This window comes from Candoia aspera, chromosome 1, assembly GCF_035149785.1.
Source record: "Candoia aspera isolate rCanAsp1 chromosome 1, rCanAsp1.hap2, whole genome shotgun sequence".
Classification (NCBI taxonomy): domain Eukaryota; kingdom Metazoa; phylum Chordata; class Lepidosauria; order Squamata; family Boidae; genus Candoia; species Candoia aspera.
Genome location: NC_086153.1, coordinates 37,249,527 through 37,274,898, shown reverse-complemented (window position 1 = coordinate 37,274,898; position 25,372 = coordinate 37,249,527). Strand labels below are relative to the sequence as shown.

The following is a 25,372-nucleotide window of genomic DNA, read 5'->3' as shown; positions in this document are numbered from 1 at the left end:
GTTTCAAAAGTGGGAGGGCAGTGGACTGCTTCAGAAAACAATGTGTTTTCACTTGCAAAAACTATTGAAGTCTCTGCCCCAAGCTTTAAATACATTTTGTAAACATAAATCTCCTCTTGTATATGATTTTAAATAGCAGCTTTTCTCATTGCACTTTATAGGTTAATGACAGCAAACACTTTGATACACTGGCATTTACTGTTGTTGTTGAACTAGTATGTAACTGTTGAGAAAAAGTTATGCAAGGATAACCTCACCTATGTGATTACTAGGTTGGAATGAAATTTACAAGATTAAGATTGCAAAATTATTTTAGTTAAAACCACAGTATATAAACAACTGAGGTTATCATAAACATAAACATGTGGTCTCAGTGAACCCAAACAGTGCAAAACAAAGTCCTTCTTTGTCCAAATGGAGATCTTGCTTTCAGTTTTATAGTCAGATAAACTAAATGTTCCATTGGTTGATAAAAGTGCAAACAATTCAGATCCAGAACGTACAGCTGGTATTAGCAATGGGCAACATACAGATTTTAGCTTGAAATTATACCTCTGCAAGTAACCTTTTAATAAACCCAACATCAGCAATATAAACATAGATTGCCCATCCCCTTTCAATATAACTATATACTGTACATCTACCTGTTCAATTTATTTTTTTCAATATTTTGTTCAATACTATGTATACATAGTTGAAAGGTGAAAGGTCCCCTGTGCAAGCACCTAGTCATGTCTGACCCTTTGTGGGGACACTGCTTTCATGACATTTTCTTGGAAGACTATAGTGGGGTGGTTTGCCATTGCCTTCCCCAGTCGTCACCTTCCCAGCAAGCTGGGTATAATGCTAATAAGTATTAAACAATATCCTTAAGTATTATACAACATTTTAACAATAAGGTTCCAAGCAAACGTACGCCAACCTTTCCCCCTCCCTTTTTCCAGGCTTCTCCGTGAATCCTTGAATAGTTATTCCATCCTTCCAGAGCTAAGCCAAACAGATCATGAAGAGTCATTGTGTACGAGATGAGCGGCAGAGAAATTTAATAAATAAATAAAATAAGACTACACACTCACACTAGAAAAATTATTCGGTACTAATCACTGCATTGCAAAAATAACATTGTGGAGTTCATAAAAATGCCAAAAGGGATGACCCAAAAACATTCTCCAATGGGAAAGAATTACAACACATGGAGCTTTTCAGCAGGAGCAGGGTATGGGGAAAAGAGACATGAAAATCAATGCTTAAAATCATATTGTAGAAAACATGGATAGGGAGAAGTTAATATCAAAACCTAGAGTAATTATATGAAGTTGAATGGTGAGAGATTTAGGACTGATATATACCTAATCAGTGAAAACAATGAGCAATCTTTATATTGCAATCAATTTCATCAGATGTGCTGAGTATAACTTTGAGAGATAAGTACTGTATTGCATATATTCCTTCTTTTAAAAATACTTTTTACTGAAGAATTTTACAACACTAAAAGATAATACAAACTGAAGTCAGAAATAAAGAGAAGAAATACAAAGTGCAAAGAAAAAAAGAAAAAGAACAGAACAGAACAGAAAAAACAGAAGAGATAGAAAAAATAATATTTAAAGAAGTGACTCCTGATCTTCCTTGCAACAGGTACAAGCAAATTAATATTTTCTCACCCCCTATGTGGTTAGATACATAATTCATAATTAATCTTTAATTCATCAAGTTGCTGTTGTAGGGTTGAATCTCCATTCGAACTTTCTTTCTTTCCATCTCAAAGATTTCTTCAAGGCTCTAGAAACCTTCTTTTGTAAATCCAATAATAAGTCCTTGTCCATTTTCCATCTCTCAATTTGTCATTTATATTTCTACTCTAACAATCATCTCTGTTTTATAATCCACGGTTTCTTCATTTTCCATATTTCTACATTGTTTGGGATTTTCTCTTCTACCTCTTTTACATCTTTGACTTCTTCTTTAAAATCTTCTTCAAGAAATATGTTGGCAGGTGTAGAAATTATTGCTGTCAGTTTAGTTATAAGTTTCTCTCCCAGGTCTTCAAAGATCCTTTGAAATGTCTTGAGCACCATACCTTTATCATTTTGCAAGTTTCTGCCTGGAACTTTAGTCCCCTCTAGTGTCCCATTTCTGTATTCACAAAATCTCACCTTCCAGGTGAGGAAAATGGGGAATTAGATGTCTCCAAATGAGCAGAGATGCCGCTGCAGCAACAACCAACAGACCAGCGGCAAGCTGAGTCCCATGGAGCCTCTCTGGACAAGGAATGGATGAGAGATCGCCCACTTCTGCTCCAGATGGCTATTCTTCGCAAGGAGACTGCAGAACAGCAGTTGTCCCATGGGTCTGAGTTCCAGGAGACAAGGGAAGACATCAAGCTCTCTGCCGCAAAGGAGCCTTTGAGGACACTAAATTTGTCTAACCTCATTTTCTAATCACTTTTGGAGTTGCAATTATTTTAAAATTAAAAAAGATCTTCCAAACAAGTCTGAAAATCTACCTGGTGAGTAAAAACTTCATCCCAAAATAGAAGAAAAAATAACTTACACTTTAAAGAATTTAAGAATATAAAATAAATGGCAAAAAGCTAAATAAATATTTAACCTAAGAAAGTTTTAAACAGATTAAGGGACCAGATAAATTTGGAATATTAGGACTTTTGCTAAGACCTTTGAAAAATTGAATAAGTAAAACAAAACATTTTTGTGGGTACGTGTATTGCTTAGTCTATGAGGAAAGAAATTATTGGTGGAAAGTTCAAAATAAAGAAACTGCATTGCATGTATTCCAATGGCTGGGAAGAGAGATACGAAAACTAACATTGGAGAAAAATAGAATGTATTAGGTTGGCAAAGATAATTGCCTATTGATAATAGCCATTCAGAAAACAGTTAATGGGTATGACACAGATACTCTTATGTTGGAGAGCTTATTAAGAAATGCAGGATAATAAGAATACTATTTATTAATATTAATTAACACTTGAGAAATGGTGTTAAGGCTAATAAACTCCAGGTAAGCTGTTTCTTTATTAAATCAGCCTTGGCTTTACTGGTGAATAGCCATCTTGTGGGCAATAACAATAATTCTGGAGAGTGGAAGTATTTCCCAACTACTTTAGTTATATTTTCATGGCAAGCAACATATATTTTCTTTCTCTGATATATGAAAAAAGACTCTCAGTGGGCAGCCAGCAACAGATATATTATTGCTTAATCTGCAATTCCACTCAATTCCTTGTAGAATAATATTATTGTTCCACCTTCATTGTTTCACTGAATACTCCCTTATAAGGACCTAATCTAATTAATTAACTGGTTTTAGGAATAGCAGGTATATTTTAAAAATCAGTTCAACTGCTTTAGCAGGAATCTGAAAACATGTGTAAGAACCAATAGTCTCTATTTTATACTGATGTTTTTCTCCTCCAATGTCATTTGAAGGACACATACTTTTGCTTATTTCCTTGCAGCTTTTTCTTTACCTTTTTTCAGTTGTTTGCAAAGAAAATGTAGATTGTCACCATTTTATGACAAAATTTCTGTTTATATTGTATATGAGCATTATTCCATATCTGAATCATCTAATAATCCATCATGGCTTAAATCGGATGGATGGATGGATTTTCTGCACAGCAGTACCTTCATAGTGAAATACAAAGGATTTAATATACCTTAATATTCCTGAGTTGAGATACTGCTACAAAATGATTCCTATTTTAGCAACTTAGCTTTTCTTGGAGATAAGAACATACCAAAAGGCCTTCAGCAAAAAAGTATATTGCAGGAAGATTCATAGAAAACAGCTATTTAAATTGGACTCAGAAACTAATTGAATGACAGAGTAGTTAGTTCAACACTGGTGATATATATTCTCTAATCTGCATGCCAAACAATACTCTCTGAGTGAAGAAATTTCAAAGTATTTTTAAGGAGTTTCTGACATAAAGCTCATTTCAGTTGTCTAAACAACAGGTAACTAAGACATGGATCATGGTGGTTGGATCTACCTTCCCCAGGAAGGAGAACAACCAGCAAAATTCAAGGTTGAACTGAAGTTCTCCTGGCTACAATAGTCACCCGATCTTTCAGAAACAATGTGGACTCCAAGAGCACCCACATACGGTGAAGCAGCTTCCCAAAAAGAATTTAAAAGAAGTTAAGTATAGGCTGTATTCCCAATCCCAGATTGACATATCTACGGTATTAATCAAGCACTTGGGCTAGATATAATAATAATAATAATAATAATAATAATAATAATAATAATAATAATAATAATAATAATAATAATATAAAGAGAGAGAGAGAGTTGTGGAAAATCCATTGTGAGGATCACAATGAAATCTCAGAAATGTAGAAAATGTAATTCAAGAATTAAAACATTATGCATTCTTTCATGGTACAGGATGGATTAATGGAATGAGATTGTGGGATAAGTATGAAAATGATACAGTAATGCCCAAGAATTTGTTTGTAGTCCCTACAGGGCCCTGTCATTCATGCAATTATACGTATATATGCAAGTATTTCTAGAGACACTTGTGTGCCACCTGGTCTCTCAGTGGCTCAGGGCAGCCTGCAGCATACCTCAGTGTAATCTGCACAGTCACATGAGTGACAAGATCAGTGTAATGTATTTAACTTTAAAACATAATCTTATATAACTTGTCCATAAAGAAAGCAAACTAAAAATGTTTCAGAATTATAGCTAGTTTTATCAAGCTCAATCAGATTAAAAACAAAAGGTGTGCAAAGTTTCATGTTTTTTCAGAACTTTCCTTTTGGATGCAAATAAAAAGAACACTGAATGAGGAAGATGGAAGAAATAGTGGTTGAAGCCATGAAGTTAACAGTTTCTAGTCAGTCTTGAGATGGAAGCTGTGGGTTGAACGCAGTCACTATAAGTGTTGTGGGTCTAGTTGTGGCCTTCATGTGAGGGGCAAAGGAAATGTTAGCTCTGCATAGCTCTGGAAGCATAAAAAGCAAATAGTCAAGTCCCCATTTTGTTATGAGCTCCTTGGCCTGGCAGAGCAGAAACATGGAAACATCACAGCCCTTATAAAAATAACACTGAGAAGTAATTTTGATTGGTGGGTATGCTGAAGTCTGAATTTTACTGGGCAAACAGAACAGATTAGTTGTCTCAAAACATGCAGTCCTTTCTTAGACTATAGGATCAAGACAAAGTTTAGATTCCACCTTCAGAAAAATGAGTAGCAAGTGGGTTTATTAGTGTAGAATTCTTTCATTTTGGTCCCTTCTCTGCTGTAAAGAGTTTGCGGGGAGGGGGATTGTCTGTGGGGGAAAAGTGTTTATTTTCTTTTAAAGAACTATTTCAACTCCTTGAAGCATTCAGGACCATTGCAAATAGAAACTCGAACTCATGGGGAGAAGGAAGAATTAGAGAGAAGGGACTTTGGGAGAAAGGGGGCAGTGGGAGAAGATGGTATATTGTCTTTATTACCTCCTCATTCCCAAATCTGCTTTGCAATATGGAAGAGTTTGTTAGGGCGTGGCTGCCATGTAACATGTAGCCTTCCCATTTTAAGTGATACTACGATTAAATTAACTCTAACCAAATTATAAAATCCATTTATACAGATTGGTAGCATTCAAAATTATTTCTTATAAGTAATCAGACTTAAACATGTCTGAAAGAGATTCCAATGTAGTTTGAACAGATGGAAGACTCCTCCCTAGTGAATATACAATGCCTTTTTGGGTAGCAAAAACAATTCATCAAATATGTTCTGTGAATTATGCATGAATAATCAATTATTCTCAGTCTTTTGTTTTTCAGTTCTGTTTTAAAGGAGACAGTTCCTTTTGTGGCATATCCAGTAGGTTGAGATAAAATTTACATTGGGCATTCCAAATTCCTTACTGTAGGAAAAGGGCTAAAAAGAGAAAGGTGATTTTGTATGGGATGAGTGCATGGAAAAATAGGCAATGATAGAAATAAAGCAGGTGACCATTAATATTTACATTCAACATGCGGGATGCAAAACATTTTCCTAAATCATCCTTCTCTATGTTGGTGCCCTCTTTTAATCGCCAAACAGTGTGTTATCTTATCATAAACAGCCTGAATTTTTTAAAACCCCTTTGTAGGAATTTCCCTCACGTGTTGGAATAATGGTTCTGCCAGGGGATTATCCTGCTGTTATATATTGGGAAAAATTGGATGTAAACTAGATCTGTAGATGAAATACCATATATGCAGGGAAATATATAAATGAAAATTGTCCACATCTTCCTTAGAGGATGAATTAGTTGCTCTTCCAGACACAGTTGCCATCTGCACTAGCTGAAACATTTCATTGGAGGGAACATCTGTAGAGCTAAAATAAAAGTAAGCATCCACTTACTCTAGAGAGCATTTGATTGGAAATAATAGTTTTAACCAGTTCCATATCAGTGTTATCTCTGAGGAGCCAGACATACAGACCCCTTGATTCCTTGTGGTTTTTATAAATCATCAATCAGTGCCATGTGTTGTGTTTTGAGCAACCTGGTGGAAACAAAAGCATGGAGGTGTGTTGCATGTTCATGTTCAGGTACTAAATGCCTCTACTCCAATGTTTCTCAACCTTGGGAACTTTAAGATGTGTAGACTTCAACTCCCAGAATTCCTGGGAGTTGAAGTCCACACATCTTAAAATTCCCAAGGTTGAGAAACACTGCTCTGCTCCCTATAATCTCCTGTAGTCCAGAGTCCTTTACTGCCCTCAGCACTATCAGATGTTATCCCTTGTTCAAAAGTGGGATGGGGGGGAAGAGGAGCCCTCCCTAAAATGTGAGCAGTGCCCTGAAAGTCAGCAGTGCCAGAGATCTGTTTGGTGATGAAACTTTGGAAGATATATGACTGGGTTGCTGTTATATCACAAATATTTCTGAACTAGAGGCAGTATTGTTCAAGGGTAAGTTGTATATGCTAACACTGTGTCATCTCCATGTCACCAGAGCTGCAGAAAGAAGGACTGCTAAGAGCTGCACCAGTCAAGTGTTAAACAATGAATCTGTCACCATGTTATTTAAAAGCTTAATTGCATTACAATTTAACGGCAGAATTTGCGTAAACCCTGATTGGCTATGCTTCTGCCGAGATGTGCTGTAGAGGCTCATCATAATTCTGTAAAGGTGACATAGAAATGATAACCTCAGAATAGATGGCAGAGTAAGGAGATACATTGTTTTATTGCCTTTGAACAAAAAGTGCAAATGGAATAAGCTCTTTAGCATTAATTGCTTCCTGTCACATCCGCTTCATCTCATGCTCTGGTTCAGCCTCCAATTATTAGATGCTAACAGCTGCCTAACAGCTTGTTAGAATTTAGACAGTGGATAAATACACTGATAGCCTCTTCCACATCTGGTTATATTGATCAGATTGTCCCCACTTGAGAGGCTACTCCACTCCCAGGGGAAAAAGAGAGATTAGAAAATAATTCCCTTAATACTTGTTTTACAAGGTTACATTGACTCACCAACTGTGTTTGTCCAGCATGCTAATCTTTGTGGTTTGGTTTAGTATGGCATGCAAATATGAAGATTTAGTCTATCCAGAAACCAAAGATAGATAGATAGATAGATAGATAGATAGATAGATAGATAGATAGATAGATAGAGGAACAGACACAAAGGAGACCCTTTTATCAGTGGTTCTTTCTGTTCCATATTCTTGTGGACTCAACTCTTAATGCACAGGGTATTAATTTAAAATTATAGGACTCGGTGAAAAGGATTGACCTTCACCTACTCTGCACAAGGTAGCTGTGATCCTGATGGGATCACTCTTCTGTGGTTAAAAAATAAGAAAAACATTACCAGAATCATCTTGCATTCATGATCTTGCATTATTTCCACTCTCAGCAAAGCCAGCTGTGATATGTATACTCAGAAGGCAGAAGATTAGCGCATTTGCTAAAGGCTGCATAGATAAACGAATAAATACGTTTCTGTTCATGGTTAAGCAAGTTTATGATTTAGCATGTTGTAGGAATCTGCTCACTGAATTGAATTCTAGATCAAGTGGATATGTAGTATCATCATACAGTGGAGTACAGAAACAAGTATTTTGTTCATGGAGCTCTACAGAGGAGCACTGTGATGTAAGGATGTATTTAAAATATTCATACCTTTTTTTTTGTTCTCTGGAACATTGGCATGGAACCACTTAAACACAATAAAGCTATGAATTCTAAGAAATGCAAAGGCAAACTATTGCTTAAAATAAACCCAAACAATATTGAAATTCACCAAAGGCCATCCAAATCCTGCAAAACAAACAAGTTTTCCCTCTTAACCAAAACTCAGCAGGAATAAGTCAACCTGGCCTTCCGCAGCTGTAAATTCCGTAGTCAAAATGGTGATATAGATATAGTTTTGATTTCTTTCTCATCAATCTAACTTCTTTTAGGAAATGTAACTGGGCCTCTAAGGATAAAATAGAGGGAGGTTCATATGTTCATCTCAGTAAAAAAGAATTGAGCATTATTGTAAGAACAAAGTTGGCAATAATGATTGAAAAAGTACTGCACAGCTATAAACAGAAACATAAGCCTTTCACTCACTATCTGCTCTGTTTTAATTTGGAAACAAAACAATAATTTCAGATGGCACAGAGAAAAAGATAACTGTATCTGGTGGCCTGTTTCATATGAACACTATACCATGTGAAGCAGCAGCATCTAAAACCTTTCATATCATTACACAAATTGTCAGATGGAAAAGATGATAGATGGGCAAATCTGATTTCCCATGATGTATAGCACAGTTTTGTTTGCTTCTGGTCAGATGAGTTTTTGAAGCAACACCAACATCTACAAGAACTGTTGAGTCAAAAGCGGGATGTGCAAATATTTTACAAGGAGTGAACCAAATCACTTTCTGTTATCTGAACAAATACTTCTCTCTCTCTTTCTCTCCAGTATTTTTTGTTATGGCAGCAAATCATTGGGGGAATGAACTACTGCATAAGATTTGGCTTCTTCATCTTGGTGCTTTCTAGATATATTGGGTGATCATTTCTAGCCACTATGGCCATATTGTTTGATATATTATGGGAGTTGTTGTCCACCAGATCTGGAAAGCAATGGGTTAAGAAAGATTGTACAAGACCATCTCAAATAATGATAGTATAAAATTACGGGGGAATATTATGTTGGCTTTGGAGGCAAGCCATTGTCACAAATATTTTGTACTGAGGTGCTATTGGTAGCTTCACGATGATACGTAAAGATATGGAAGAAGAAAATTAACACATTTTTGTACTTTCCCCTAAAACATCATTTGATTGTCTTGAAAAAGTGTGAGACAATGGTAGCTTGGTTTTCTCTTTTCTTTCCTACTTAACAATATGCAGTTGCCTGGAAACACAATTCAGTACCATGTGTTTGTTGTAAGCTATGTAGATAAGAGGATGGTCTGTCTCCAGTACTTCTATTCTTCTGAATATAGCTGCATTTGTCATTTCTTTCAAGAACATATGCCATCTTTGATAGTGCATCAGTATGTGTGCATGTTGTATGCTTCTCAGTTTTTTAATAATGCACCAACTGTAGAATTCCTGCACAGCTATTTATGATGTCAAAAGTAAGATTAATTAGCAAATTACATAATAAAATCTTCACAGACAAGATCTGTAATACTTTCCTCTGTTTTATACAGTATTTTACCAGCTAGTTGTAATGAGGAGATGAAAGAAATTTCTTTTACTTTTCTTTTATCAATTTTACTTTCCTAAATTAACACAGTAGGGATTTTTTTCCAGTTTAGGATTAGGGTTATTTTCTGATTGTCACATTTAAAAAAAAACAACTAAGATTGCAATGCTGCTGAATGTCTGTCTGACACCCTTTTCCCCTCCTGTGGGTACTGCTGCTTCAGATTATAACAAAAAACAACAAATCAAACAAAAAAACTTATAAGCAATTCCCTGGAATTTCCAACCTGACTTGGAGTTGTCAGGCATTGAACCTGATATAGAACTTCCAAAGCATCTGATTTACAGCCTTTTCTGTAACCACGTACCAGAAGAACCAGCAAAAAACCTAGTTATAGTCTTGCCATAACCTAAAATCTCTTCCCCGCAAAAAACCCTTCGGAGGCATGGATGGTGTTTGTGGCTTAGGCAAAAGGATTTAGGAAAGGTTCATATATTTGTGCCTGGGATTTAAAGAGAATGTTAATGCAAATAGTATTGTATGTGTGGCTCTGACCAATATTTAACATTCAGCTCTCCATATTCCTTTGAAGAACTCCATTGGGGAGACACAAATATCAAAATGTATACCTGATTAAGAGAGACAAGTTAGATAGGCACCCTACAGATTCCTCTCCATCTTTAATAACCCACATATATCCCTGCCATCTCTTCAGACTGCATCTCCCCATTACTACTTGAACTGCTTTTCTCCAGTGATCAGGATAAAACTCTTCCTTCTTTGCATTTTAGTCTCTTTGATAAACAACTTTTTGTTAGAAATTTACCAGTAATAATTAAATGTAATGACCAGATATCAAAGGTGAAATGGTATGCATCAGCCCCACAGTGATGAAAACTGTAACAGAAATGAAAGCACTCCAATAATGTAAGAGGAAGAACAGGATAGGATAAAATATCCAGGAGATATTTGCAATGCTTTGCTTCTTATGTTAAAAAAGAGGTCTTTGCAATGGAAGAGAATTTTTAATGTACTTTTACATTTATGTAAATTATTCTACATAAATTGGGAGAGACTTCTTGATGCCTTTTCTATTAGCAAAGAATTAGTAGTCTGGGCAACAAACTGTCGTTCTTGGATGAGTTTACTGCAGTGAAGCTGTTTGTTTGTTTGTTAAAATGAAAAAAAAAATAGTGGTGGTTCAAGATAAGAAATCAAAGGAATTAGATCAAGCATCTCCATTAAATTATTAGATTTAATGATAACTGAAATCTTCCCTGGATGAAAAAGAACAAAATTAATTACTGCTTATGAAAAAAAAAAAAACGTTCCTCTGCAAACTTTCTTTCTTGCCATTTTCCTGTTACCAGGAAAAGAAAAATCCATCCTTTGGCATTTCCAAGTGTGAAAAGTCTGACTGTGAATATGCAGCATTCTATGGATGCTTGTTGAAAAGCATTATCTTTTTATAGAGAATACTTTTTATAGAGAATACTGAATGCCCAAATTTCATGGATGGATGTGATAACATCCATCTGTTCTTTTGTGCTGTTTTTACTTAATTTTATGGATACCCTACTTAAACACATCCTAGGCTAATTTCAGGAGTCTAGAAACAGCAGCTTTTATTTACTTCAACTTCCAGATGTCTTTTGTAGCTTGATGAGTTTATCAAGCAAGGTCACTAACATCTATCATTTCCAATAACCCTCAGGCTGGGCTAAGCTGTTCCACTGCTGTGTGTCACAACAATATGGAAATCAGTGCAAAGTATATTAGTAAAAAAAAATAGCTGAGCCCTAGCATTCCTTGTTCAAAGGGTTGAATAGTTCAATCACAAACTATTCCAAAGTATTAACAAGACAAACATAGAAAGCTGCCTTATACCAAATCAGTCCATTGGTTTGTATAACCTACTGCTATTTACACTGTTTATCAACCCTTTTAGAAGGTCTCAAGCTAAGATCTTTCCAAACTGTGATAGGACCTTCTGTATTAAAAAAATATGTGTGTGTTACATCACTGAGAAATGCCTCCCTCCCCAGAACAGGTAGGATGGAGGAACCTAAAAGAGAAAATAGGAAATAACTGTAAATTTCTCTAGGTTATCCAAACTGAATTATAAGTTTTTAAATGCCATTGTGTTGAAATCCTCATACATAAATCAGCAGTTCTCTTCCCCTCTGCTCTATACTTTTGGTTAATCACAGAAGTTACTGGGGATTGTTTCATATCAAAAGACATGAACTCCATTTTCAGAATGTATTTATAAGCTTTGATCTGGTTTCACACACATATGCAAGAATATTCCTATTCATGCAATTGAGAGGTTAGTAGCCTAGGATAATGGCCAGAGGCTATAATTGGAATGGTGAGATACCATGCCATATTGCCTTGAAATAACTTAGTAATATACATGCCATGGAATGTCACAAGATAACTATGTGGCACGGTCTACAGAACGAGCAGAATCAACTGGCAGACTGGAAAAAAACTGCTATATATGGAGCCCAAGGATATGTATAAGTGAGAGAAAGATTGATGAATGAACAGACTGATTGATTTGAGGGAATTGAATTTGAACACTGAATTCCCACTGTGTATGTGTGTGGTTTTTGAAATGAATGTCTTGTTTTCCACTCTATTTTATTGTAAAGGAATCTGGTTTTCTAACTTACTAATGATATTGCTATTTTTGTTGTATTTTTCTTTGTGATTTGGTTAATGGTTTATGCTAAGCCCTTGTAACTGAAAAATCACAGTTGACTGGGTTTGCACAAGTCAAAACCAAATCAACCATACTATTACTTAACATGATGTACAAACCCAGCCAATAAGTCTACTTTTCTCAGGGAAAAAAGAAGGAAGATAACCTTCCACCTGTCGCACAGTTGTTCTATGGGCCATATGGGTCTCACTTTTCCCAGTCTTAACATACGCATTAAACAATGAAGAACCATTCACTGTAATTTCTATTCAGCACTGCACAGTGTATATATTTTAATTTCCTTTGGGATATACACTATAATACAAAGATAATAATGGTTGAAACGTGCCAGATTCATGGACAAACTTTCCTGCTTCTCTGAACTTTTCAAATGGATTTTAAATATAAAGGAGAGAGATTGCTGTGCATAATTAAATCTGCAGGTGGTAGCAGCCTTAGTATGGGGCATATGCTAACATATGTCCTCTGCAGCCTCATGTAGAATATGTGAATGTGAGGTGTCAGAACCTGTTTGGACTAAAAGAATCACATATACAGTAGACTCCAAGAATAATAGCATTTAAACCAGTAAATAAAAGCAAATGCAAATATAATTTGATATAATTCTACATATAGTCACCAAAATAAACAAGTAACTCAGAGAAAACAAATGCAAAGGATATTTCATAGCTACAAGAAGCTAACTCTAATCAGGAAAGCTGTAGGAAAAGGAATGGGACCAAATGGAAAGGAGGAGAGGGAAGTCTTTTGGTAATCCTGTTGAGACAGCATTGGATGTCTAGTGGTCTGGTGCTCTTCTACTGCTCTGCTGGTGTTATTGAGAGGAAGTGATGTTTGAAGACTCCCATTCTTCTATATGACTCCAGACACTGAAGATCCTGAACTATCTTTGCCATAAGAATAATAGAACTCAGCTCCCTTTTCAACACTAGTCCACTGGTTTTCCTGCATAGGTAGAGATATGTGCATGTTCACGCTTATGTCTGTGTTTACCAGAATCTTGTGTCTATTTACCTGGGAGTAAATTCTATTCAAAATTGGAGGATCTACTTCAAAAAAAAATACACAGCATTTTGGGGCAGGTGTACACTTATGAGCACTTACATGATTGTGTGGCCCATTGAAATCAAAATCCAACCTCTAAGTAGATTTGTTTAGGAATGCAGGCACTTGGTTTGCTTCCAGCAAATGGGTTGTAGAGCTATCAGTCAAAACCCAACTATTCCATTTTTTCCCCAACCTAACACATTTTAATCTAAAAAAAAATAACAAGTAATGGATTCCTAGTAAAATGCTCTGTGAGATAAGACATTTGTGAAATAAACCCTGTCTAGAAGTATCTTTGGTTGTAGCAAGGATCTCATGTTACATAAAATGCTTTTAGAACAGCATTTTGAATAGTGTTTGCTCTCCCTTTTAAATACAAAAGCTAGCAATTAACTTGACATAATTCAGGCATTAATCGAAACGTAAGGGACATTTCTATAACTAAAAAGTTATAGAAATGAAATCAGAAGACGCTTAATCCTTGGGAGAAGAGCAATAACAAATCTCGATAAAATAGTTAAGAGCAGAGACATCACACTGACAACAAAGGTCCGCATAGTTAAAGCAATGGTGTTCCCTGTAGTAACATATGGCTGCGAGAGCTGGACCATAAGGAAGGCTGAGCGAAGGAAGATCGATGCTTTTGAACTGTGGTGTTGGAGGAAAATTCTGAGAGTGCCTTGGACTGCAAGAAGATCAAACCAGTCCATCCTCCAGGAAATAAAGCCAGACTGCTCACTTGAGGGAATGATATTAAAGGCAAAACTGAAATACTTTGGCCACATAATGAGAAGACAGGACACCCTGGAGAAGATGCTGATGCTAGGGAGAGTGGAGGGCAAAAGGAAGAGGGGCCGACCAAGGGCAAGATGGACAGATGATATTCTAGAGGTGACGGACTCGTCCCTGGGGGAGCTGGGGGTGTTGACGACCGACAGGAAGCTCTGGCGTGGGCTGGTCCATGAAGTCACGAAGAGTCGGAAGCGACTAAACGAATAAACAACAACAACTTTGTAATATAAAGATATTACAGAATGATTTATTTTACTTTATTTATTGCTAATACAGTAACACAGATCCAGTTTGCCGTTCCTGCCCCACAGTTGGAATTACTTTAAATAGTGTAATAATCATTCTCTCTTCTTGAAACAGATAGGAATCTCTAATACAGTTCCAAGATTCTCATCGATGTACAGTTCCCAATCCAGGCCAGTTAAACTGGGCTTTGACCAACGTAAGCTTCTTGTGTTAGTATGTCCTAGGATGAGAGTACAAGTAATATGCCTGCATGAACTTGAATAAGTTTTTCACAAAAATATGGCTTTCACAAAGACAGTTATGATCTTATGACAGTTTTGTATATACATTATCATAGAAACAGTTTCTCTTAGGTTCACAACACGGTAAAATATCCTTTCATTTCTTTAATTTTTTCTTTCCTCTTACAGCTTTGTCCTTTCCTTACATTTGCTGTCTTCCCATTTTCCTCTTCCTCCCTTATTCTCGAATCTCTATTCTTCTCTGTTGCAGCAAAACGATATCTATCAAAGTAATTGATGATGAGGAGTATGAGAAAAACAAGACCTTCTACATTGAAATTGGGGAGCCCCGTCTGGTGGAGATGAGTGAAAAGAAAGGTGGGGGATCGGCTATATGGGGCTGAGCCCTACCTGTGTGCACCTGTCTTGATCACTCATGGATGCCTGGCACACCCCAGCTCATAGAATGTCAAAACACACATTCCCATTATCTATGTAAAAGGGCAGAGAGCTGAGTCACTGACCAGAAGTGTCATTGCTAGGATATCCTAAATTCCATTTGCTGTCAATTTTAGACATAGCTTTAGCCAGAGAAGAATCTAATTAAATTGTCATGCTCTCTGAATTCTCTGGGACCATCAGTATCTAATCTATCTTGTACACTGCTGTAGGTACAAGCTGAACAAAAACTGTTTGCTTTTGACTCAGTAACACTATGTGACAGATCAGGTTCAAATCTCTCTTCTGCAGAGTATCCTTTGGCAAGTAACACTAGGTCCCTCTTTATGTCTTCATTCAAAGGAGGCCAAACATACATTGAGTGTGGGAGAGACAGGCATGCCTTCAGGTGCTGTAATGAATTCAAATATACCACAGGCAAAGTCTGCCCCTTAGTTTGCTGCACACAATCACCACATGTATTCATTCTTCACGAAATGAATGCCTGAAAAAGAGTGTGTCTCATGTTAAATTACTTCATAAGATTGTTGTAATAAAATATGTTCATTAGCTCTTGAGGTACAATGAATAAGACTGAAGTAATAGTCAAAAGCAAATCCATTGTCTTTCAAAACAAATTAACAATGCCACTCTTGTTTTTCATGCCCATCAAGGCTTAGCGATATAGTTCCAGTGCTACATGTTTTAGGGTGTTCTTAACTATATTGATCAACCAAAAAAGTTTCCAGAACAGAGGTTTTCTGCTCTCTTACATACATAAAAGATAGGGATGTGTGGATCAGTTTCCCCCATTATCATCACCATCAACCGCCACCTCAACTGGGTCAAACTTAAAGCATGTGTGTGCGTGTGTGTAACACCAACCATTTGTTTTGCCTTTGTCTTGTGTTCCCACAGGAAATTCATTACCCTTAGAATACTTGACCGTGAGGAATATGAGAAAGAGTGCAGTTTCTTCCTTGTGCTTGAGGAACCAATATGGATACGAAGAAGAATGAAAGGTGTGAGAGTAAACCCAGGCACCTCACAAGAAACTGGGACCATTCCCTGTGTGTGTCTCCCTCCTCTCACAACTTTCTTACTCAGCTTTCACTTAACTTGTCATGACCTCTGTCGAGCTTAGCAGTTTTAATTTTGCATCTCTCTCTTTCTCTCTTTTTAAAAATAATTCTTGATGGTTATTATGACCCACTTAAACATACCATGGAAATTGTTTATATAATATCCTGTGATGTGGATAATGTAAAATCCAAATGTTATGACCACTGCAGTTATTTTTCTCAAAGAGCAGATTCTTTAGCCTCCTTTTAATTATTCCAAGTTACATCTCATTTGCAAACAGTAGGCTAAAATATCTAGTCGTAATGAAATAATTGTATCATTAGCTATATTCGCTACAGACTCGTACCTTTATTTCAGGATTGTGCACACCTATACATCTACAGTATAAGTCCATTCCAGTCTCCTCTCAATGATATTTCTTCACTGAATAGTTAGGTTTTGTTCTTAAAAAATAGAAATCTCCTGGTTTTACTTTTGGAGATACAGAGAATTCACTTCAATTAAAAATAATACAATTAAATGAATTGCACAACAGTTACATATTATTAAGCTGTTGTTGCTTTTATTTATTTATCTGAAGCATTCCAAGTCTACATTTCAGCCACAAAGTCTCCCAGTGAACTTTACAGATCAATAAAAGAGAAGTCAAACTAGCTGGTTTCATATTGAATATATTTGACTGATTCCAAGGCCCTCCTCACTACATTTTCTGCTTAAGTCCTTGAGGTGAATGAATTCTTAACCAAAGAATTTTTGTTGCAGCTCGGTGTTAACAACGCTGCCAGGATAAGGTACAGAACCCAGCTCAAAAGAAATTTTGATATGGAGCCTAGATACAGTTATGAAGTTTAACAGAAGTTGCATGATGGCCCTGTCAGAACAGGCCACAACGGAGAGGAGAGGAATGTTTGATTTATTTTATTTATTTATTTAAACACATGTATTTATCTTTAGCTTATAATATCAGATGAATATTGTGTTTAAAATATTTTCTTTGCTCATTGTCTATTCCTTGAGGACTGCAACATACTATAGATTTGATGCACATATCCTGTAAACACTTCACTTAATGTGAATATAATTTGTAACATGTAAGGCAGATGTATGAATTTATCTTCACTCTTTGCCCACATGGCTAAGAACAGAAGCTAACTGAGTTGCCTGCTGCCTTAGCTTGCAGATAGATAAATAAACAGATAAATGTGTCCATTCTATCTGTTATGGTACAAGGAAGGCTATGCCACAAGTACACTGCAGTGTATATACTGACGTGCATCATAGATTGCTTGTTTAGTGAAGTTCATTCAAAGAAATCTATGTAACTGTAACAGGATCTCTGTGTGGACGTACTTCACATGAGTTTTGTGGAACAAAAGTACTCTGCAGCATAGTAAGGTCTAGAGGTAAATAAGCAAAATACAGTTTAAGAAACTGATGAGACTGATTCCTGAACCAACACTTAATGCTAACAATTGCTTACTGCTCCCAAAATACCCCTCAGGCATATTTTACAAGAAACCAATTGCTTCCTTTAAAAAAATCAGATTTTAAATGAATAAAAACAGGAGTTATCTTGTCTTGGCTATAGAAAATAACTATATATGATACTCATAATATATCCCAAAGAATTGGACTTGCAATTTTCAGATTAAGAGGAAGCACTGATGCTGAAAATTCAATAGGCTTGCTGTACAAACTGGATCTTAAACTGTAGAGTAGATCTCCCTAGCATAGTTTGAAAAGCTGCCAGGAGATCTTCAAGCAATCTGGAGCAGAAGGAGTCACTTCTGCCTTACTCACCAGACAGCATGATATTTGGAAGAATTAAAGGCTAGAAGACCTAATCCAGCTTTCTTTTTTAAAAGCTTCTTTGCTTGTCACATTAGAATTCCAAATAGAGTCACACTTGATTAAGAAAGTACCTATGTTTTATAAAGTGAGGATGTTCACACATTTATGTTTCAAATACAGACTCATTTATATCAAGCATGGTTGGATGATTATTTTTTCTTTCAAATAATTAAAATCATTTTGAAAGAAGAATCCATGCTTTGAATAAGTATATTCATCCAACTTTTTCCTCTGCTCAAATAGGTTCTACATATTAGTTCAAATATTTGCCAAATCTATTGACCAGAGGCAAAATTAAAAGAAATGGTTATGTGTTGTCTTTCCCCAGCTGGCCTCCAGATATGTTGGGCTGCAACACACTGATCCCCAACCTTCCATGTAATTAACCATGGTGGTTGTAGATGGTAGGTACTGTAGTACATCATATCTGGAGGGCAGTACATTGCGGCTGGTGTAACCACTGGAAAGAAATCCTCTGTCAAATTAGTTTAAATTGTCTTGAAAGCTATAATTTGTCTCCAGTTGTAGAAGTACACCATGCTGTATTTACATACACAAGTGAGTATATTTCAAAAACTGGAATGATTATAAGTGCTAAGAGTCAATAGTGCAGTTATTTTGAAATATTTGCTTCTCATCCAGGGATGCTTTTGAGCATATTGGAGAATATATTTTGAACACTTTTCACTGACCAGAGCAAGCATTATCAATCAAAATACTTATGCTTGTTTTATTTCACATGCTCATTACAAATTCCCAATGCATCCCTCCAACTGAGGCTGTGGTCTTAGGCAGAAGCCCCTACACTCTTTACTAGTGCTATCAGATCTGGGCTTCAAAAATCCAGAAGTCCTTTAAATGGCAGCAAATCACTACAGAGAAGCCTAGCTCTCTGCTTCCGGTTAATGGTCATCTGGATTTTTGCAACCCACATACTGTGTGGTATCCCTGTTCATTACAACAGAAGTCTTCCCCTTGTTCAGATGTAAGATGCACCCTTGTGCCTAGAAATGATAAAGGGACATAGAGATACATTAATTTAGCATTGTAATTCTAGATATAGGAATGTCTTGATCAAGCTTTTTTTTAAAAGAAAAGGCAAAAGTAAAGCAAATGTTCACAGATAACCATTGTGACATATTATTTCCTCAATCTCTGGCAGAGCTGTCAATGAAGCAAAATTAAAATCCTTGCATATATCCAAGAATATGGCCTAAAAGTTGGGAACATGGAATGAATTATTAAAGATTTGTCTGTTACACCAAACGTAATAGTGCATTTAATATTTTTCCACACTTTCACAGCTCATTCTCATGAAACGCGTCTCTTTTCCATTATTTCTCGTGCTATTTTTCTTTGTAGTAATGGTATCCTGCAGCTTTGCAGACCTGTGCTTTCTGGCCTCCTGGATCTGAGGCTTTTCTGTGGATGTCCTCTTTACTTTCATTGCTCATTATTTTCTTCTGTGTTTGTCCTTCTGTGTCTTCTCCACAGCCCTGTTGTTGAATGAGCTTGGTAAGCCCTGCATTTCTTGCATTTCTTTTCCATATGGGGAAGTCAATCAATGTATTTTATGTAAATTAATTTTTTCAATTTCTTTCATGCTTTGTTTTTCTCAAAAGATTCAAGGAGGGTCTGCCCTTAAAGATTATTAAAAACAATTTATGTCAGTTACTGATGTCAATTTTGTACTTAAATTCATTCTCAATATTTACTGACTTGAAAAAGATCCTTCGGATTCAGTGTGCCTTTGACTGAAATCAAGGTAGGAAAGATCTGATGAAAAAGTACAAGATATTATATGATAATTGATCAGAAGTTCTTATCCTAAGAGCTTGTTGGCAGAAGCATAGATTAATCACGCCAAGATTCACATTGTATTCAATCTTTATTTTGGCACATTAATGAACAGCAGATATCTCTTTTTATTTATCTTCTGTTTTGCAGCATGACATAATAGGTCCCTTTCTAAGCATACCCTTTAAATTGGCTTTCGCCAGCCTAGTGTCAATAAATATTTTGGATTACAATTTCCATAATTCTTAATCAGATATCCTTGTTTATCCTTGGCTGAGTTGTAATCCTTGATGGCACTAGAGGGCTGCTTTAAGTGATAAGACAGCCATTTATTTTCATATGTCTTTTGAAGGAAAAGACATTTCTGCATGTCTTTGGGACTTGCTACAGAAATAGCTCAAATGGAAATTACTTTTTTATGATCAGACATTTATTTGTTTTGGTAAATGAAAATGTGAGAAATTCCAATCTCTTTGGGAAAATATACTTGCAACTGGACCTGAAGCATTTTCCCATTCTAAATTCCACTTTTCTGAAACAATTTGGTCTCTCTTAGACAATATCACACACACATTTGCCATGAAGTACAATGTGTCCCTAAATTCAGACAAAATAAATAAAAATTGACAAGAGCAGCTCTCATCCATCCCAGTGACATTCACATAGGATAGATTTCCATGCAACTCTGCCCTTCTTTATAAATAAGCTTTCAAAACATTGAGACAAAGGATAAACCAAAGTTTCATTTGGAAACCTAAGCTCATTCAATAAATACAGCTTTCTGATACCAACCTTCTCCAAGCTGCCAACCTTCAGTTATATAAAATCAATATCCATAAATCCATTTTGGCTGGGCTTTACAGGAATTAAGTCCAACACAAAATGGACAGGTACAGTTGGGAAAGGCGGTCTTACAACCTTAGCATAGTCAGAATATTTGCCTGAGTTTATGTATCACTAGCCCATTCTTTTACTGTTTTAAAACCAGATCACATATTCATTGTCTTGAGAGAGAACAACAAAAGTAGGCCTCAAACATACATATCCATCCCAGAAGGAACTGCTTTATACAGTTGAATGGACATCATGACAACAGAATGTGAAGGGATCTAGAAAGTTTGGCATAATGCTTTAGGGAAAATGGAATATGTAACAGATGGTATATTATCCACTCAATGCCTTTGTCTATTTATGCATACATACAGAAAGTAAAGGCTGAAATAAGCATAATTTAGACTGAGAGACAGTTTTTATAAAATAAATGTTGACATCAGATCATGCAGTGGCTTTTAGGCATTTTTTAGCCCTGCTGTTTGAGGTCCCTTTTATTTTGAGGTCTCAGTACAGGCTTCTGCACCCAACATCCTCTAGGTATACTGGACTGTAGCCATCACCGTCAGCCAGGACACTGGCTGCGGGGGATGTGTACTGATATCCAGCTCATTTGCAGGGTACCAGAGTGATCTAGGAATTGGGTCTGGGGTCTTTTGCATGAAAAATAAGTATTTCCTGCTTATACAGTGCTTACTCCATGAACTTTTAAAACAACCAAGGAAACATTTTCCAAATGCAATACACTGTATTTTTGTTTCAAATTTGATTATTATAGTCTCAACACATTTGAAGAGAAACAAGATAGAGAAGATTATTCTCTAATTTCTAATCTTGTCTTTAAATGCTTCAGCCAACTATGCTTGGCAAGGGTGTGATTTTCTACTTTTTATTTGATGTTTGTATTTGGGAAATTCAGATAATCTTTTTTTAAGTGGCAAGTCGTGCATATACACACAAATATACTTTGATCATATTCTTATTAGGAAATACTGCACGTAATTCATATTTAGAGCAAAGGTTCAATGATTTAAGTAATGCACAGTGCAACAAAACATTAATTTCCTTTCTTTTTCTCTCTGTTTTGGCATTCCTTTAGGTGGCTTCACAATTACAGGTATGGCTTTTCAATTATCTTTCTGCTCAAAGATACAATTCCAGTTTTATATATTTGATTTTTTTTACTTCTGCATCTAGCTATCAATTATTTGCTAGCAATATGTACTGCTGCCAAAACCAGTGTGGTATGATGATCAAGATGCTGGGCTTCAACCAAAGAGACCTAAATTTAAGCTCACTTTCAGCTATGAAAGTTCACTGGGTGACTTTGGGCTAGTCACTCCAAGTCCTAACTACCTCCCCGTATTGTTGGTAGGTGGGGGAAAGTTTTGAGGGAATACTATGTACAGGTAGTCCTTGCTTACCGACTGCCTCATGCAGCAATCATTCAAAGCTACAACAGTGCTAAAAATATAACTTTGTGACCAATCCTCACATTTACAACTATCACAGCATCCCGCAGTCATGTGATTGCTATTTGTGTGCTTCACAACTGGTATGCATTTTCGCTTGTTTACAAGCAGACTTAATATGAAAGGCAGACGCAAAATCGTAAGTTGCGGTCACATTATTTTTCACTTAGCGACCACATCACTTTGCTTAACAACTGAAGGGAAAGTAAGGTCATGAGCCCAGTCGTGGTCACATGGTTTTCTGCTTAGCGACCAAGTTGCTGGTCCCACTTGTAATCGCTAAGCGAGGACTACTTGTGCATTACTTTGCACTCTTTGAGGAATGGTGAAATATACATCTAACAAACATAAAATAAAGTAGCAGTGGCTAGCAATCAAAGATGAGAGAAGTCTGTTGCCCCCAGTGCCTTAACTGTAGGCTTTGGAAGGGCTTCTGTTTGGCCACTGTGTATAAGAAACAGGATGGTGAACAAGATGGCCTTTTAGTCTGATCCAGATGGAACTCTGTTTTGATATTAAGAAAGCTAGTTTAATCTCAGGCCTTTCAAAGTTTAATATAGAGAGAGACTTCCAAAAGTGTTGCAGTTCATCTCCTTGGGGGCCAAGTGCAAAATTTACTCCACCATCACCCCTCACAAAAAGTTAAAAGATGTATTTTGTAACATCAGACAGACCTATCTATGACACAGGAAGGAAACTGAGCCAGCCCACCAAGTGCTTCTCTTGCAAGAGTCCTATTAAAATGTATGAGGACATGTTCATTTCCTTGAGGGTTGCATAAAGCAGTTCCCTTAATGATTATTCCCTTTTGTGTTTTGAACTAAAAATGTTATAATATTCTGCCTTTCAATCTACTGAGATTTAAAATATTATGAGCTTTTATTTTAGATAGAGAGAAGAATGTATAGCTGATTGTAGGACTGGAGTGGATCTTGAATACCTGACTTCAGAAGCATCACATGTCCTTTCTCAAAAGACCCAAGCTAACTTGACAACCCAAAATACCCCATATATATTAGGGGAGGTAGTATTTTTAAGAATGTAAAGCACCTTGAGGTATGTTTCTTGAATTTGCAGAGTATAGTTGTATGTCTTAACATCTTAGGGCTGGAAAAGAGCCAAAGAGCTTTTATAGATCAGAAATATACAGCCATCATATTAAAGCAACAATGAATGTAGATTGAACCAACAGATGTATTGGAAGAAGTTGGCACTGTAGACTATGTTTGTTAACATCTTGGCTTGTTCTTGTCATTGCTTTTATAATGAAGGGAAATGTTTGAATGGTAAGACATCTTGATTTCTTTTATATCCACATTCTAAGTAACTAGCACTTTTTGATTATGAGGTTCACAAACCTAACATCACATGTTTCATGCTAATGAGCTTATACTTTAAAAAATCCACATTTATTTTCTGAAAATCACTTGAAGGCATAACTTGAGAAACTAGATGATGATGTGCTTTAAGATGCTTCCAATCTGTTGACAACAAGGCTGCAAGAATAATGACCAGCAAAATACATTGGTGACTGAAGGTATCTTCAAGGAGCTTGATACCAAATTATCTTCAGCTGTATTTTTCATAGCATTTTATTTTGAACAAAATCTATGCAAAGTTAAAGCATTTAGTCATCCAGATTTCTTTTCCCAATGTTTTAAGTAAACAAAATGAAAATACTACTATTTTGCTGCAACTTCTACCCGTCACAGCTGTGAGAGAATTTAAATGCAAGACACAGAAAGGAACCATCTGGGACTTCCTATTTTCCAGTAGACAGGGAACACATACAGGCCATTGAGTGACCTTAGCCTGCTTATCCTACAAGGTTGTTGTGCAGATGAAGCAGGAAGAAAAAACCTAGATATACCTTGAAAACCGGATGTGATAAAAATATGAATAGACATTTAAATAGCAATATCAGCTGCCCAGCTTGTGCCTGATATAGGTTCTCATTCACCTTATATATGGACTGCCATTGACAAAGCATTTAATTCTAATTGGTTTAAATGATAAATTGCTATTGAGATCTATAAGGAGTCATTCGCATGCATGTTCAGGGACTCCATACTCAGCTAGACTGAGCTCTGAATTAATGATACGTTTTCTATAAAAATGTTGCTGATGCAACTAATTGCAATGCAGAGAAAATATGCAAATATAGCTGAAAAAAATCATCAAATATCTGCTTTGTCTTTGAAAATCCTTCCCTGGGGACTGAGGAGAGGGGGAAAAAGTTTCCGATATCCAGTAACAGTTGTATTTGTCCCAAATATATCATTAGTACAACTGTTGATATGAAACACATAAATGTTATCATGCAAAATCTTTCTACCAAATGATAATCTAAAACAGATTCTTATCCGTGCAGAGAAGAATGTCAGAAATATTAAGGCATACATATCTTGGTTTGGAAATATCAAACCTAATGTAAGTTGAACACATCCCCTCTCAAACTGTGATGCAGCTTTTAAACCAGTTTGGCTTCTTTTTGAGCTGTCACCATCTTTCCCAGAATTTGCAAAGTGCAAATTTTCCCACTGATCCTTATCAACAGAACTTTTACAAAACAGTTTTTCCCTTATCATTTAAGGAGCCTTCCTTCCCCATCGTTATAATTATACCTGTGTCGGTCAGTAAGGGCACTTTTTTTACATCCTCTTCATTTTCACAGTGACTGCTGAAACACTTGCCAGACAGAAGGCTTCTTTGCATGTCATACCAAACCCAAAAAGTTTCCGGCTTAGCAACACAGGCACTCATCCATGAGTGGGTGTAGTGAAAGAGCTATGTGTAAGGACAGGAATCAGGTTTTATCCATTTGAAGAACAAAACATTTAATAAGGTAAAATCAAATCAAGGCTTTGTTCTCTGATTCTTATGAGAGAAAGAAGAAGCCAGAATGCCATGTTCATATGTCACACTAGATTTGGCTAACCAAATCATGAATTGCAGTTGGAAACTGATTTTCACTGGGAGATTACTAATCAGAAAGTGACCATTGAAGCACTGAAAAAGACTAGTACAAGAAGGCAAAAAATGTATAACCTGCAGTCTTCTGTATGGTACATGTGATTCCATTTCCCATTATCCCTGATCAGTGGCCATGCTGGTTGTCACAGATGGAAGTTTGAGTTCCATAGCATGAGTTATTTCACAGATTTTCCAGAATGTCTGTGGTGGGCATCTATAG

General features: G+C 36.3%; 1 protein-coding gene across 2 annotated transcripts in view; it reads left to right on the top strand.

Annotated features, from left to right (window-relative positions):
- SLC8A1 (solute carrier family 8 member A1) overlaps positions 1-25,372 on the top strand; it is a 236,085-nt gene that overhangs the window by 175,925 nt on the left and 34,788 nt on the right. For both annotated transcript variants that reach the window (XM_063302070.1, XM_063302077.1), the window contains exons 3-4: positions 16,064-16,167; positions 21,807-21,824. In XM_063302070.1, coding sequence (XP_063158140.1) covers positions 16,064-16,167; positions 21,807-21,824 — 122 coding nt within the window. The remainder of the gene's footprint in view (positions 1-16,063; positions 16,168-21,806; positions 21,825-25,372) is intronic.